Source organism: Odocoileus virginianus, chromosome 21 (genome assembly GCF_023699985.2).
Source record: "Odocoileus virginianus isolate 20LAN1187 ecotype Illinois chromosome 21, Ovbor_1.2, whole genome shotgun sequence".
Lineage (NCBI taxonomy): Eukaryota > Metazoa > Chordata > Mammalia > Artiodactyla > Cervidae > Odocoileus > Odocoileus virginianus.
In genome coordinates, this window is record NC_069694.1 from 7,766,227 (window position 1) to 7,781,725 (window position 15,499).

At 39.7% G+C, this 15,499-nt stretch overlaps 1 protein-coding gene across 5 annotated transcripts in view; it reads right to left on the reverse strand.

The window, feature by feature from the left end:
- Window positions 1-1,461: 1,461 nt before the first annotated feature.
- Window positions 1,462-15,499, reverse strand: part of KLHL5 (kelch like family member 5) — an 83,756-nt gene continuing 69,718 nt past the window's right edge. For all 5 annotated transcript variants that reach the window (XM_070452023.1, XM_070452022.1, XM_070452024.1 and 2 more), the window contains 4 exons: window positions 14,231-14,393; window positions 9,949-10,161; window positions 7,927-8,098; window positions 1,462-2,598 (listed from right to left, as the gene is read on the reverse strand). In XM_070452023.1, the coding sequence (XP_070308124.1) occupies window positions 2,542-2,598; window positions 7,927-8,098; window positions 9,949-10,161; window positions 14,231-14,393 (605 nt within the window). In that variant the 3' untranslated portion in view covers window positions 1,462-2,541. The remainder of the gene's footprint in view (window positions 2,599-7,926; window positions 8,099-9,948; window positions 10,162-14,230; window positions 14,394-15,499) is intronic.

Consider the following 15,499-nt stretch of genomic DNA (forward strand, 5'->3'; position numbering starts at 1 on the left):
CAAAATGTATACATAAAATTCCATGAGTTTTATTTAAATAAAATATCCCTCCAATATTAAGGAACCAAAATTTTCTGTTAAGAGTATAACTGATAAATTTTACTTCTAAAGCATTAACATTCTTTTAAATTAAAATAAATGATTTATTTAAAATAAAGTTTTTTTAAATAAAAATAAATGATATCTCACATGAAATGAAACTTCTTTTCTACCTAGAAGCAGGAGTGCTAACAGAATGGACTCCTGAGCCAGACTTCCTACACCTGAATCCCTACTCTGCCACTAACTTGCTATATATAATCTTGGGGTTAAACTCTCCATGCCCAGTTTCCTCATCTGAGTAAGGAGAATAATAAAAGGGGAACAATTAAGTACATTAACGCATGCAAAAAACTTGGCTCCTAATTCATAAGTATTCAATAGTTCACAAATATCCTTATCTTTCTTAAGGTGGTCATTAATTGGGGCTAAAATAAAGAGCAGCTGGATGAGATGCTCACTGGGATAATGGAGAAGCTAACAGTAAAAGTTAAGACGGCAGTCTTGGATGATGCATACAAAGAATGGCCATATTTTCCTCTAGATTTACAAGATCCCAGTCTAAGAGAAGAGTAAATGTTTCGGCAAGTGCTCTGTCACTAGAAAAGAAATTGGTTTTCTTCATTTGTATCCAGAAGAGCAGGTCCTATCGACTACAAAACTCCATTAAGAAGGGCCCTCCAGCGGGACAGAAAATCAAAGCAACTGTTCTGATGAATCCCATAAAGGAAAGGAAGGTCTTTAGGGACAAGAATCAGGTCCTTTACCTTAAGGTGCGTCTGACTCCACTGCAGGCGCAGGAACGAGAGTGAATGACGAATGGAGAGGAGAGGTAATCACAAGGATAAGTACTTTCCTTTCAATTCCAGGCCTGAGCCTCCACATGAAGGGATGATGTACTAGCACATTTCTGCTTTTGAAATTTTTGTTTTGTTTCTTATATCTTTTTCCTCTTCTTTCTCTTACTCTAAATACATACTCTACAGCTGATCCCTCCTTGTGAGGAAAATATCTGAATTCATATACACACTACAATGAATATATGAAATAATATATTTGTCATGATCACTGCTATTTTCTTAGTACCCATGCCAGTATAATGCCCATGGAATTTTCTTTGAGAATAGAAGTCCTAAGTTTGTTGACTTCAAAGGTAGAAAAATTTCATGAGTACTCAAAATCAGCTCAAAAAAAAAAAAAAAAGAAAAGCTCAATTTTTAAAGGAAGCAACTAAAATAAAGACTACACAGATACAGAATGTAAACACACATTAACCACAATATGAACTTTTAAAAGGTGAGAATTTAGTTTATACTCTTTCTATATTAAGATATAAGTTAATGACTTATACCCTAAAGAAGTTATCATAAAATAATACTGCCCAGTGCACTTGTGCAAATAATAAATAATTCACTGAGAGTATTAACATTCACATGTGTAATTAAGAGTTTACAAATGTACAAAAGTTGGGGTAATAAACACTTTAAACTCATTTTCCAAACATTCAGTAAGCCTATCCCCCCCAAACTGTTTGACTACAAAGACGCACAAACGATTACTAATTCTGGCAAGAGATCAGAAACAGGCAGGAGAGGCACATACAGACTTGAGAACATAAGAATATCCAAACAGTTCTTCAATATAAAAAGACAAAATCGAAGCATTTTTAATAATATAAAAGAAAACAAATTCATATAATTAAATACTACTTAGGTGAAAGAACATTAGAGGGTAGATAGCATTTATTTTCTCCACAAAATTTGCATATCTTGAATTTAATGTAAAACATCTTCTTTCAGTTCCAAAGGAAGAACGTCATAATACGGAGTTCTTGATGAATCTAGATGGAATGAATATTTAAATAGACCCCAAAGATCAAAACAAGCTTTTATTTGGTCATTGTTCTAACTCTTTAATGTTCATTAAATTGATTCACTTAGAAATTTTAGAAATAAAAGTCCACAACCAAAGCACAGAAAATTCAGCTATTCCTGAAAAAAACTAAATGCATAGTCTTTAGTATATTGTTAAAATAGTGGCTGTGGTTAAGCAAACAAATGAATAAAAATTACTACAACTCATGTATGATAAAGTTACAAAGCAATACATTAGAAGTTTTATCAGATGTATTTGCACTATAATAAAAGAAATACGGATAATAGTATCAGTAAAATGTGCTTGATTATTAAAAGAAATGAAATTCCCAATTAACCCTGGGTTGTGTTAGGAGCAGTGCACATTGTCATCATAGTTTATATATCAGGAACATACATTCACAATCCACCAGATGCAGTTTTGATTTCCTAAGAAGTGAAAGTTTTTAATCCTGGTTCTTCTGCTCTTTCCTCCCGTGTTTTAACATCTTCATTTAGAGATCAGGCACTTTGTGCCCAGGAATGTGGCGTTGCAAATTTACTAAAAACGTTATCCATTGATAGTAGAATAATTATACTAAATTCATAAAGGAAGAGGATATCTTCATTTAGAAAAACAAGCACTGAGTTATAGTTTCACAGTCACAACGCAAGCTCCAGCTCTTCCGAGGCACAGTGGAGCAACCTAAAAAAACAAACAAAAAACCAAAGACTTGTGTTGGGATTGTGGGTAAAAATGTTGATAATACCACAACAGTCAGTGAAATATTGAAACAGTTTGCTCACAGTGGTTGGCAAAGAGCTGCTGCCCGAACCCTACTGTCCGAGTTCTTCTGCTGGCCCTTTTCTTAAATGAGCTCCTCCTTCCTGATCGTTTTGTGTATATAACATAATAATGTAGCATTCACTTCTATTTAAAGATGACTTTTAAAGATAGATCAGGAACTGTTCTACGTGAAACACTATTTTGGCCAAAATGATGTACAACATGGATGCGAGGCAAGGCTGAACACTTACAGTACCTTTGTGACTAATGGAGAAAATACCAAGGATCAGCCAGAGTGGCCGTGACTTTGCTGTCTCAGAGACTGCACAAAATACATTGCATCCCTGGGATCTGCTTATTCTGGAGGAACCACTAACTTCATAGTTATTGATGACCTTCTCAGCATGGCTGAAAAGTGTAAACTCATTCTACTACTTGTTAGCAGAGTGAATAAACATCACCCACCCAACTTCTTGGGAGTGAAAACAAACCTGGTGAATAAACTCTACAACAGTGAGAACAGTGAGACAGAAATATGAGACACTTGGGAGAAAATATAATCTTATGAATAAGGAACAATTCTTACATGTTTTACTTATGGTCTTTTTTTTTTTTTTCCAAAAGTATTCTAGACACTGGGGTAATTCATAGCGGAGATAAGTGTAGACAAGAATAGTTTTGAAAGAAAGACTACTTTGAGCCCAGTAAGAATCTATGCATTTGAGCTTAGAGAATTAAAACATTAAGCATTTGGGAAGGGTTTTGTTTTGTACCTATGCATGTACGGATATGTCGTAAAGTGTTTTTGTCAAATGGTGGTGGGGGTTAGTCTCTCAGTCGTGTCTCTTTGCAACATCATGGACTGTGGCCTGCCAGGTTCCCCTGTCTTTAGGATTATCCCGGGAGGAACAGTTGAGTGGGTTGCTATTCCCTTCTCCAGGAGATCTTCCCGATCTAGGGATGGAACCCAGGTCTCCTGCTTCGCAGGCAGATTCTTTACCACTGTGCCACCTGTATATGATATCAAAATGAGCTTCTAGTCATTTTGACTCTCCTCTCCTGACCAATTAAGAATACACCTGACTTCAATGTGAGTGAATTCATGGTTGTTCTCCACCTGAATCAGTTGTTTTGATCACTGTTACATCTTTTTGATCAAATAACCTATTTTAAAACCATATTTACTTACAGTATTCTAGAAGTAACCTCCAAGTCATTTAAATCAAAATATCTGTAATTAGTACTTTTTCTCAAGACACTGTCTCTACCCTGTGAATATCTGATGTTGTCATGATAACCAGCTAGAAAGTTTAGCTTTGAGAATTTACTAAATGCAATGTGGTCATCTCCTGTTTTGGGTCAATGCTGGTAGTGGGGTGAGTGGTGGCTTAAGAGTTCATAATCATATTTCATTTCCTATACAAATAAATGTCCTCCTGTCCATTTGTAGGACCATCGAATGGAAAACATTTATTTTTCAGATACTATGGTTAGAAGTTCACATTTAGGAGCTTTAAAATCACTTATATGTGGAATCTAAGTAATGCAACAACTAGTGAATATAACAACAACAACAAAAACCAGACTCATGGATCCAGAGAACTAGTGGTTACTGCTGGGGAGAGGGGAGGGGCAAAACAGAGGTAGGGAATTAAGAGTTACAAACAACCACATACAAAATGGGGCTTCCCAGGGGGCACGGTGGTAAAGGTTCTGCCTGCCAATGCAGAAGACCCAAGAGAAGTGGGTTTGATTGATCCCTGGGTGGGATCCCCGGGAGGAGGAAATGGCAACCCACTCCAGTATTTCTGCCTGGAAAATTTCATGGACAGAGGAATCTGGCGGGCTACAATCCACGGGGTAACAGAGTCAGACACAACTGAGCACACACCTGTATAAAATCAGCCGCAAAGATCACTGTGCGGCACAGGGGACAGTCAGTATTTTACAGTAGGGTAAGTGGGGTGTAACCTTTAAATTGTGAATCACTGCATTGTACACTTGTAACTTATATAATATTGTATGACAGTATTTTATAGTATGGGTAAGTGGGGTGTAACCTTTAAATTGTGAATCACTGCATTGTACACTTGTAACTTATATAATATTGTATGACAGTATTTTACAGTTTGGGTAAGTGGAGTATAATCTTTAAATTGTGAATCACTGCATTGTACACTTGTAACTTATATAATATTGTTTGACACAGTATTTTACAGTATGGGTAAGTGGGGTATAATCTTTAAATTGTGAATCAGTGCATTGTACACTTGTAACTTATATAATATTGTATGACAGTCAGTATTTTACAGTATGGGTAAGTGGGGTATAACCTTTAAATTGTGAATCACTGCATCGTACACTTGTAACTTATATAATATTGTATGACAGTCAGTATTTTACAGTTTGGGTAAGTGGAGTATAATCTTTAAACTGTGAATCACTGTATTGTACACTTGTAACTTATAATATTGTATATCAACTGTACTTCAATAAAAAATTTTTTTAAAGTAATGGAGATGGCATGTAAACCAAAGGGCTGTATGGTCACAGATTATGAATTCTGATACAGAGTGACTTAGCATAAGGTGTTAACTCCCTGTAGTAGCAAGTTTGAAATAATTTCCTTATAACTGGCCTAAGGGCTTAAATGAACTACGTTTCAGGAAAAGAGATTCTTCCATCTCTTCTTGGGTTCCTCAGTTATCATTCACAACTACTTCTGCCAAGGTAGGAGGCTGACGGTAGTTTCTAATGAAATCCTGCAGCTCTAAGTCAAGTCCTCAAATTATGCCTTCTCCCCTTCACCAAGGGATCTCTTATTTAAGACAGAAGATCAAGGTCATACAAGCTAGGTCTCTTTACCTACCATTCTCTTCACTTGAAAACACTTTCTTTCAATCCTCATATTCTCATCTTCCCCTCCAGTTTTGGAGGATAAAACCTTTCCTCCAGTCTGAGGAGGATAAAAATTTTCCTCCTGCCTTTGCCCTCAATTCTGTTTCCTGTCCTTCTTTTCAGAAAAATGCCTTCAACTTTGCTTTCTGTCAACTCTCCTGTCTTCATCTTTAATGGTGAAAAAGATCCTAGGCTTAAATTTTAACTCCACCTGCTTTGTGACACTAAATCAGCTAGCTATTTAGACACCTCATCCAATACAGTGAGGAAATAACAGTACCTACCTCCTAGAGTTCTTGGGAAGATTCTTTACTGTGAAGTGCTTAGAACAGAGCCAGGTACATAAAATGGATTAAGTGTTAGTGTTCTATCATTATTAACATTTTAAAATTGCATGCCCCTCTAGCTTCCACATTTAATCTTCTCTTTACTTTTTACACTGTGTGGTGGCTTCTGCTTCTATCACATTCTCAAAGGTCCTGACAACTTCATGAATGACAGATCTTCTTCATTCTTTTATGTTATTGAAATCCTCTCTCCTTTCTTTTAATGCTCTATTTCATTATCTACTAAGATACTCTCCGATCATTCTTTTTCTGTTTTCTCCAGAAGCTGCACCTCTCTATACAAATCTAGTAAGTGTATAAAGAAAAAATTAACAGGACTTGGTAATATCTCTTGAATCCACCTACGTATTCACACCTCAAACCTTATAAATGAAGCAACCTTCTAAATGTCCTTTCACCCAGCCTTCACTTACCCTGCCCCAACCCAATTTACCCTGGCCCCGGCCTCTGACGTGGATTTTCTATTACTGCATTGCTCTCTTGGTTAAAAGTCTCCTCTGGCTTCTTACTACCAAACTCTTCAGGTTAACCATTACAAACCTCCATCCTGATTCCAACCTTCCTCTCCAAGAATTCCTACTCTTCTCAAGCACAGAGTCTTGAGACTCCACTTCCTCAAGACAGCCTGCATATTTCCACTTTAGTAACATTTATTTCATGTTTTCTTACATGATCTCCTTTTTTAATCACATCAAGTCATTAAGGCTTACATTAAAATCCCACTTCTTCCTCACTGAAGCCCTCTCAGCAACCATTTTCTCTCTTCTCTTTGATTTCCCACGCAGCTCACTGCCTGGACCATGTGACACTTCATACCAACTTCACACCAACACTTCACGCGCCACACCGTGGAGCCTTCCTTTTCACGTGCAGATCTCACTGACCCAAGGAATTAAGTTCCGTGACAGCAGGGCTTCTCAGAAATTCTGTTATCTTGACAGTACTTACCACTACTCCTTGTATGTAGGTAAAAGTCAAAGTGTTAGTTGCTCAGTCGTGTCTGACACTTTGTGACCCCATGGACTGTGGCCCACCAGGCGCCTCTGTCCATGGAATTCTCCAGGCAAGAATACTGGAGTGGGTAGCCATTCCCTTCTCTAGGGGATTTTCCTGACCCAGGGATTGAACCCAGGCCTCTTGCATTGCAGGCAGATTCTTTACTGCCTGGGAAGGTAAACCTTGGCTCAATTAAAGATCTAAGTGCCTTTTCTGTACCAGGTATTGAATTGTGTGCCAGAGGCAGAAAATTCATGGTTCTGTTCTGGGTGATGATGGAAACAAAGATCTCAAAATATCATTCTCAGAAGCTCTAGACTCTTTTAGAAACAGATAAGGATGGATTTTTTTTTCTGTTAATAAGCTTCCTAAGTCAAGTTTCTTACTTGTTAATGTTAAGTAAGATTTCCACCTTTATTAGGTTATAACCAGACATCTGTTATTATTGTTGTTTAGTTGCTAAGTCATGTCCAACTCTTTTGCAACCCCATGGACTGTAACCTGCCAGGCTCCTCTGTCCATGGGATTCTCCTAGCAAGAATACGAGAGTGGGCTGCCATGTCCTTCTCTGTTCCCAAATATCAGCTGCTTGAGTATTTAAAAATTATTGCCCATCTATGGGAAAGTGGTTCAATTTTTTTATTTTCCACAATTTCTCCTTTCTTTATTAAAGCTTCTTGTGGTTCTATCTGTTCTACTGATGCTAGAACATCTCATCAATTCTCAGTAAGCAAATGGTGGCAGCAAATAACAGTAATAACAACAACAATAATAACCAATTAATAATTTCTCTGAGGATTAACTCACACTTAAAAGGTAATTTTGAATTTTAACCATACTATAAAATTAAACACTCCCTCTGTTTTCTTATATTTAATTAAGAGATGACTTTATCATGCTTATGCTATGTATTTTGATACTGAACATAATTAGGGTCTGTTTTACCAAAAGAATTGTTTTTAACAAAAATACAGTAAGTGTAATAATGAAACATGAAATGCCATACCTGGGTCCACTCATTTGTCTGGGGATCATAAGCCTCCACTGTATTAAGGTAAGTCTGTCCATCATACCCTCCAACAGCATATAATTTATCACCAAGTAAACAGACCCCCACAGCATCTCTGCTGATGCTCATAGAAGCCACTGCAGTCCACATATCTGTTTTAGGATCATATCTGAAAGGAAATTTTAGAAATGGAGCTGACATTATTCTCACAACACTTTACCTAAAATCCTTCTGTCCTTTAATCCTATTTTATGTCTTATTATCTGTTACATAAAATACATTTGAACACATTTTAGAGAAAAAAATTAGTATTTTCCTGAAAACTTCTAAAATACAACAGAATTATTTTACAGATGTGTAACATTTAAACTAGTCCAAAAGAGCTCATGTAAATGTTTAAAACTGCTTTAGGGTTTTAGATTGCCTACTGAAAATCTGAGGAAATCAATTCATGAAGCTCTATATAAGACGGGTGCTCCATGTAAGATGACTTACAGCCTCAATTGCAGCTTTTTTTTGCTTTTTGTGTTTTTTTCGGGGGGTGGTGCTGGGATCGAAACCTGTACCCCTCACAATGGAAGCTCGGAGTCCTAACCACTGGACAACCAGGGAATTCCAAACACCAACTCTGCTTATTATTTCATAGAAAGCACTCACTGTCATCAACAAACCTTCATTTTTTTAATCCTTCTTTTAGTCATTTATAATTTATTAAATAATTCACACACATACACATACTCGTTAACTTTTCATTGCTCTTTAAAACCCAAGATCCTTAACAGGGCTTCAAGACTCTACACGATCTGCCCGACCTCCCCTACTCCTTTCCTGCCACTTCTATCATTCTGTGTTCTCCCGGGACAGGCACTGCCTTCCAGTTTCCTGTGTGTTCATACACACTCCTACTGAATCTACTTCCTACATCCCTTCAATTCTCCCCATCCCACTGGTCACACAGAAGATGGGGGCCTGAACCGCTGTCCAGAGCTTCTGTTGACGTCAGGCTCTGTACCTAGACCCATATATGAGTTCTGAACATGGATAACTTGTTCAAGTTTTAAATCTTACTAGCCCTTTATTTTCTTTTACTATTTCATACTACATCATTTTATATCAAAACATGTCAGAAATGTCCCTCTCCTTTCGCTCATTTGGCTTCCAGCTCCTAATTCATTCTCTGTAAAATTCATCAGACTCCTTTTCTTATAGGTACAATGTCCAGTACAAAATAGGTACACAATAAATCTTTGTCATAGGATTCAATTCGTGAATTATGTAATCAATTCTAAGGTAACACTGAAGGAAGACTCTGAGGGGGCTGCTGGAGACGGATGAAGAGATGGCCTGAGCAGACCACCCAGTGTTTACAGAGCTCATAATAAACTGCCTTGTTCGTGGGTGCTCAGCAGGGGCAGGCGAGGGTGGGACGATTTCAGAGAAGCGCGCTAAAACATGTGTATTATCATATGTGAAACAGATCGCCGGCCCAGGTTCGATGCATGAGGCAGGGTGCTCAGGGGGCACTGGGATGACCCTGAGAGATGGGGGGGAGGGCGGCGGGAGAGGGGCCAGGATCAGGAACACATGTGCGCCCATGGCCGGTTCATGTGAATGCGTGGCAAAAACCACCGCAACGCCGCTGCTGCTGACTCGCTTCAGTCGTGTCCGACTCTGTGCGACCCCACAGACGGCAGCCCACCAGGCTCCCCCGTCCCCGGGATTCTCCAGGCAAGAACACTGGAGTGGGTTGCCACTTCCTTCTCCAATGCATGAAAGTGACAAGTGAAAGTGAAGCCGCTCAGTTGTGACCGACTCTTAGCGACCCCATGGACTGCGGCCCACCAGGCTCCTCCGTCCATGGGATTTTCCAGGCAGGAGAACCACCACAATATTGTAAAGTAATTAGCCTCCAATTAAAATTTTAAAAAATAAAAACAAACAAAAAAGTTATCAATCTGTGCGGACGTCTCAGAGGCTCAGGTGTGTCTGCTCATCCTAGCTTTCTCCGACAGGGAGTACCTCTCCACGCAGTCTGACAGCCTGGAGGTCAGGTTGGACGCCGGCGCGTCGTGCCCTCCGATGGCATACAGCAGCCCATTCCAGGTAGTGACGCCTACTCCCCCTCTCCGTTTTGACATCTGTGCGCAGAGTGTCCACTTATTAGTATGCGGATCAAAGCATTCTACTGACTTGAGACAGGAACTTCCATCACGACCGCCAACCGCATAAAGTCTACAAAAAGAACAAATTGAATGGTAAATAAGAGTGCTATTATTATGCACAGGACAAAGAAAGAGGTTATTCTTATGGTATTTCATTGAATTCTAGGTGTCATCAGTTATAAGAAATACTGTCAATCTATGTGCCATTAAGAAAGATGTGCTACCTATTAAATGGCACATGTATATATCATATATTTGTATATATTATATATCATTCTGTACATACATAAAAAAGAGAACATAAACTCAAATGAGCAAAGACAACTTTTTCACAGCTGCCATCTAACTGACAAGTTACCACTGATTGTAGAATACATCACAATTTTAGAGATGTTATTTTTTTTTTTTGAATTGAATTTTTTATTAGAAAAAATGCCCTATTTTATAGATCACCATTTATGAGAATCCTACCAAAGCACTACAACAAACTGGCCTTGAAGAGAAACACCACAATGACAGAAAACTCAAAATATTGTATCTTTGAGGAGCCTGCAAAGTGTGTCTTAAAACAGATAAAAAAGATGGTATATGAATATACCATGACATTTCTTAAATAGCTAAGATAGGACTTGGTGATAAATAAAAGAAACTAACCTTCTCTGAGCAATACCACAGGCGAGGCACTCTACATGTATTAATTTAATCATTATAGTGATCCTATGACAAACTATTTGTATCCTTGTTTCTCAGGTAAAGAAACTGGGATTCATGGAGATTAAGAAACTTGCATGTGGTCACCCAGTAAGAAGCAGAAGCAGGACAACAGTTATATTAATGAGCAGTTGTCCAGTCAACACTCATCTGGGATGTATTCGTAATAGTGAAATATGAGAACAGAATTATCGATTCAAATATACTCATCTACTAGACCATGTTTAGGACATTGAAATACCATATTTATATTCATTGGTATGTTAATGTTCTAAATGCTGCCTAGTAAACCAACAGAAATTCATTATCAATCAATACACTGCACTAAGATTATTATTAGTTATATTATTACTACTGCACTAATAGAAATATTATTTTAAAAAACAATTTTATTTATTTTTGGTGGTGTGAGGTCTTCACTGGTGTGTGAGCTTCTCTCTAGCTGCAGTGAGCGGGGGTTACTCTCGCGTTGTGGTATGAGGCCTGCTAGCTGTGGCGGCCGCCCTTGTCGCAGAGGGCAGCTCTGGGGCGTGCAGACGTCAGCGGCGGGGGGCGGTGGGCTCGCAGTTCCGGCTCACAGGCCCCAGGGCACAGCCTCAGTAGTTGCGGCGGCCGCTCTTGTCGCAGAGGGCAGCTCTGGGGCGTGCAGACGTCAGCGGCGGGGGGCGGTGGGCTCGCAGTTCCGGCTCACAGGCCCCAGGGCACAGCCTCAGTAGTTGCGGCGGCCGCTCTTGTCGCAGAGGGCAGCTCTGGGGCGTGCAGACGTCAGCGGCGGGGGGCGGTGGGCTCGCAGTTCCGGCTCACAGGCCCCAGGGCACAGCCTCAGTAGTTGCGGCGGCCGCTCTTGTCGCAGAGGACAGCTCTGGGGCGTGCAGACGTCAGCGGCGGGGGGCGGTGGGCTCGCAGTTCCGGCTCACAGGCCCCAGGGCACAGCCTCAGTAGTTGCGGTGGCCGCTCTTGTCGCAGAGGGCAGCTCTGGGGCGTGCAGACGTCAGCGGCGGGGGGCTCGCAGTTCCGGCTCACAGGCCCCAGGGCACGGCCTCAGTAGTTGCGGCGGCCGCTCTTGTCGCAGAGGACAGCTCTGGGGCGTGCAGACGTCAGCGGCGGGGGGCTCGCAGTTCCGGCTCACAGGCCCCAGGGCACGGCCTCAGTAGTTGCGGCGGCCGCTCTTGTCGCAGAGGACAGCTCTGGGGCGTGCAGACGTCAGCGGCGGGGGGCTCGCAGTTCCGGCTCACAGGCCCCAGGGCACGGCCTCAGTAGTTGTGGCGGCCGCTCTTGTCGCAGAGGGCAGCTCTGGGGCGTGCAGACGTCAGCGGCGGGGGGCTCGCAGTTCCGGCTCACAGGCCCCAGGGCACAGCCTCAGTAGTTGCCGCACACGGGCTTAGCCGCCTTATGGCATGTGGGATCTTCCCCGCCCAGGGACAGAACCCAAGTCTCCAGCACTGGCAGGAAGGTGAATTCTTTACCACTGAGCCACAGGGAGGCCCTAATCAAAAATATTTTTACTCTGATCTTAAAATATGTAAAATATTTTAAATATTTGGACTTATGAATATTTTTTATTAAGCACAAAATCTTCTTGGACTTTCTATTCAGCTGGGAAACTCTTTGTAGATATTTCTTCTATCAGTTTTTTTGTAAAATAATAAATTCAGCTTACTGTATGTACAAAAGCTTACACATTTTGAATGTATGGATGCCTTAGTTAATATTCAGCTATCTTTTAATTCTTAAGAAACAGCATTTGAACTATATCAAATTTCTATCCATTAAAACTAAGTATTTACAATATACATATTTAAAAGACGTATTTCATAATTTTAATTCATAATTTGTAATACCTGTGCCACTCAAGTGAAGTGAAGTGTTAGTCACTCAGTAATGTCTGACTCTTTGTGACTCCACAGACTGTAGCCTGCCAGGCTCCTCTGTCCATGGAATTCTCCAGGCAAGAATACTGGAGTGGGTAGCCAGTGCCTTCTCCAGGGGATCTTTCTGACCAGGGATCGAACCCAGGTTTCAAATTGGTTCTTAAATAATAAGATAACAAATCTTAAACAGCAAAATATAGTTGCAGCAGTATCTTGTTTTAAACTTAAAATATATTAATAGCATGGGATTTGAAATTTATTTGAAACTTTAACCTGTTAAAATTTTATGTTAAAAACTATTTTTTTGATGTTACTGCCTTAACAGTAAACTGTCCTCATCTTAAGCTAATACTTGGTAGAGTAATTATATAAATACAGATCACAGAATGTTAGAAGGAATCAACTACTAGAAAATGTCAATAACTAAAAATACACACACACAAGCACAGTGTAATAGGTTTCCAGGTACTGTGTGCTCTTCACAGTTAATTCCTGGGTCTTCCTTGTGAAAAGTGGTATAGTACAGTCATTAAGAGAATGGGCCCTGGAGCCAGAGTCTCTGGGTTTGAATCCTGGTTCTACCACTTATCACTTACTAGCTGTGACTTTGGATGAGTTATTTAATCTCTATCTGCCTGTACTTCATCATCCATAAAATCTAAACCTAAATCTTTTAATAATCAGTAACAACTCCTACAAATAATTTTAAGTTTTTGTATTTTAACCTTTATTCTTTTGCCTTTCTGGAGATGATGATAAAGCATTTTAAATGAGTTAAGTTATATAACAATCAACTTTTATTTAATAACCATACAGGTCTTCATTTTATGGAAGAAAGCCCTAGAAAAGATACTATATATTTTAGTCTTTGAGTAACCAAGAGCTATTAGTGGTGGCTCTATCCAAATATGTTTATTTAGAGCAGACAAGAAACAAGGGAACGCTTCTTTCTAAATGCATTCTAGTATTCAGCAGTTTACCGAGATAAGAAAGAAGCGTAAGTGAGGAAAGGCTTCCCCCACAGCTCACTGGTAGACTCCACCTGCCAAAGCAGGAGATCTGGGTTCAGTCCCCCGGAGAAGGAAATGGTAACCCATTCCAATATTCCTGCCTGGAAAAATCCCATGGACAGAGGAGCCTGGTGGTCCACAGTCCGTGGGGCTGCAAAGAGCCAGACACGACTGTGTGACTAAAACACACACATATTTAAATAAGGAAAAATCAGTAGAAGAGATGAAAGGAATAATTTAGAGAAATATGAGCGAGACTATATAACTTAAAAAAAAAACCTTTTCAAGTTATATAAACCACCAGATTTTGACTATATTGAATATTTATATAAAATTTACTTAAAATAACTAGAAATTTATAATATCTGTACATTAAAATAAAACCCTAACTTAATGTTGAGGTATTTATATTTAGAACTATTACAAAAAAGAGACTAACAAATTTGTTTACATCATTCAAAGTATTTCTCTCCCGATTTCTATGTATCTTTAAGTTGGACATGCTACAGCTTGATACATTTAAGTGGAACTTTAAATACATCCTTACTTTCCACTGAGTACAGCCACTCCAACGGTGCTCCTGGGGGTGGACATGGTAGCGACAAAGTTCCACTGGCGGGCCTGAGGGTCCCACCTTTCCACTGTATTCAGATAGCTCCAACCATCATGTCCTCCTACTGCATACATAGGACCTTCCAGGACAGCGACGCCTACAAGGAGACAGGAAAGAAGCAAACTGAAAAGTCTTTCACTGAAATATAAGTAAAGTGAAACTTTAAGAAGCAAATTTAACTGAGCAAAAATTTACGATAAAAATTTATGACAAAGATATTGGCTATGAGGAACACAGCTTCTTGATAGATAGGTGGGTGGGTAAGGGGGAAAAATAGCACTGTAACCCTGGTCTTAAAAGTTTTAGAGGCAGCATTTTGAGGTCCAACAGGGGAAAGTTATTTAAAAAGCATACAATATGCACAATTTTGCCATATTTAGAACACTTTTCAACTATTTGGATTTACAATATATTTGAAAACAGCGATTTTATTCCTTTCTTCCTTTAATTCAAATTCATGAGATTTTGCTCTAGTTAGATTTGATACCACAATATATTGGTCTGATTCATCACAAGAGAACCAAGTCAGATTCATATGTTCATTTATTCAACAAACAGCTACTGAGCTTCTACCACATGCCAGGTACTTAATAGAGCATAAGAGATAAGGGCTCTGCCCTGATGCACCTGATATTTTACTTGGGAATAAAGGAAAAGGGTAGAGAGGATCAGGGAGACCTCTCGGCTAGAGTAATGTTTGAACAGAAATGTGAATGAAGTTAGGAAACCAGGCTTGAAGGTATCTAGGGGAAGAGAAGGCGAGATCAGAGGACTAGTGTACACAAAGGCCCTGAGGCATGCTTAGCGTATCTGTGGAACGAACAGCTAGGAGGCCAGGTGGTGAGTGAGGGGGAGAGAGTAGTGGGTGAGCCGGAGGGTGGGCTCAGATCATGCAGCGGTCGGGACAACTGTAAGGACGTTGGAGGGTTTTGGGAAGCGACTTAGCACCACCAGCAGCAGCATGACATGACCACAGTCAGGTGAAATATAAGTACATATCACTTGACGGCCAAAATACAAATATTGTGATACAAAGACATCTATTTTTGTGAAATCACAGCCAGATGACATAAACAGTCACCGTCCATGCAGGAACCAAATCAACATACCATTCTACTTATTTGTGTCCTACCAGCTATAGGAGATTACCTATCTCCAAATGTACATAAAACATAGACAATTTTATATTTTTACATGTGTGTG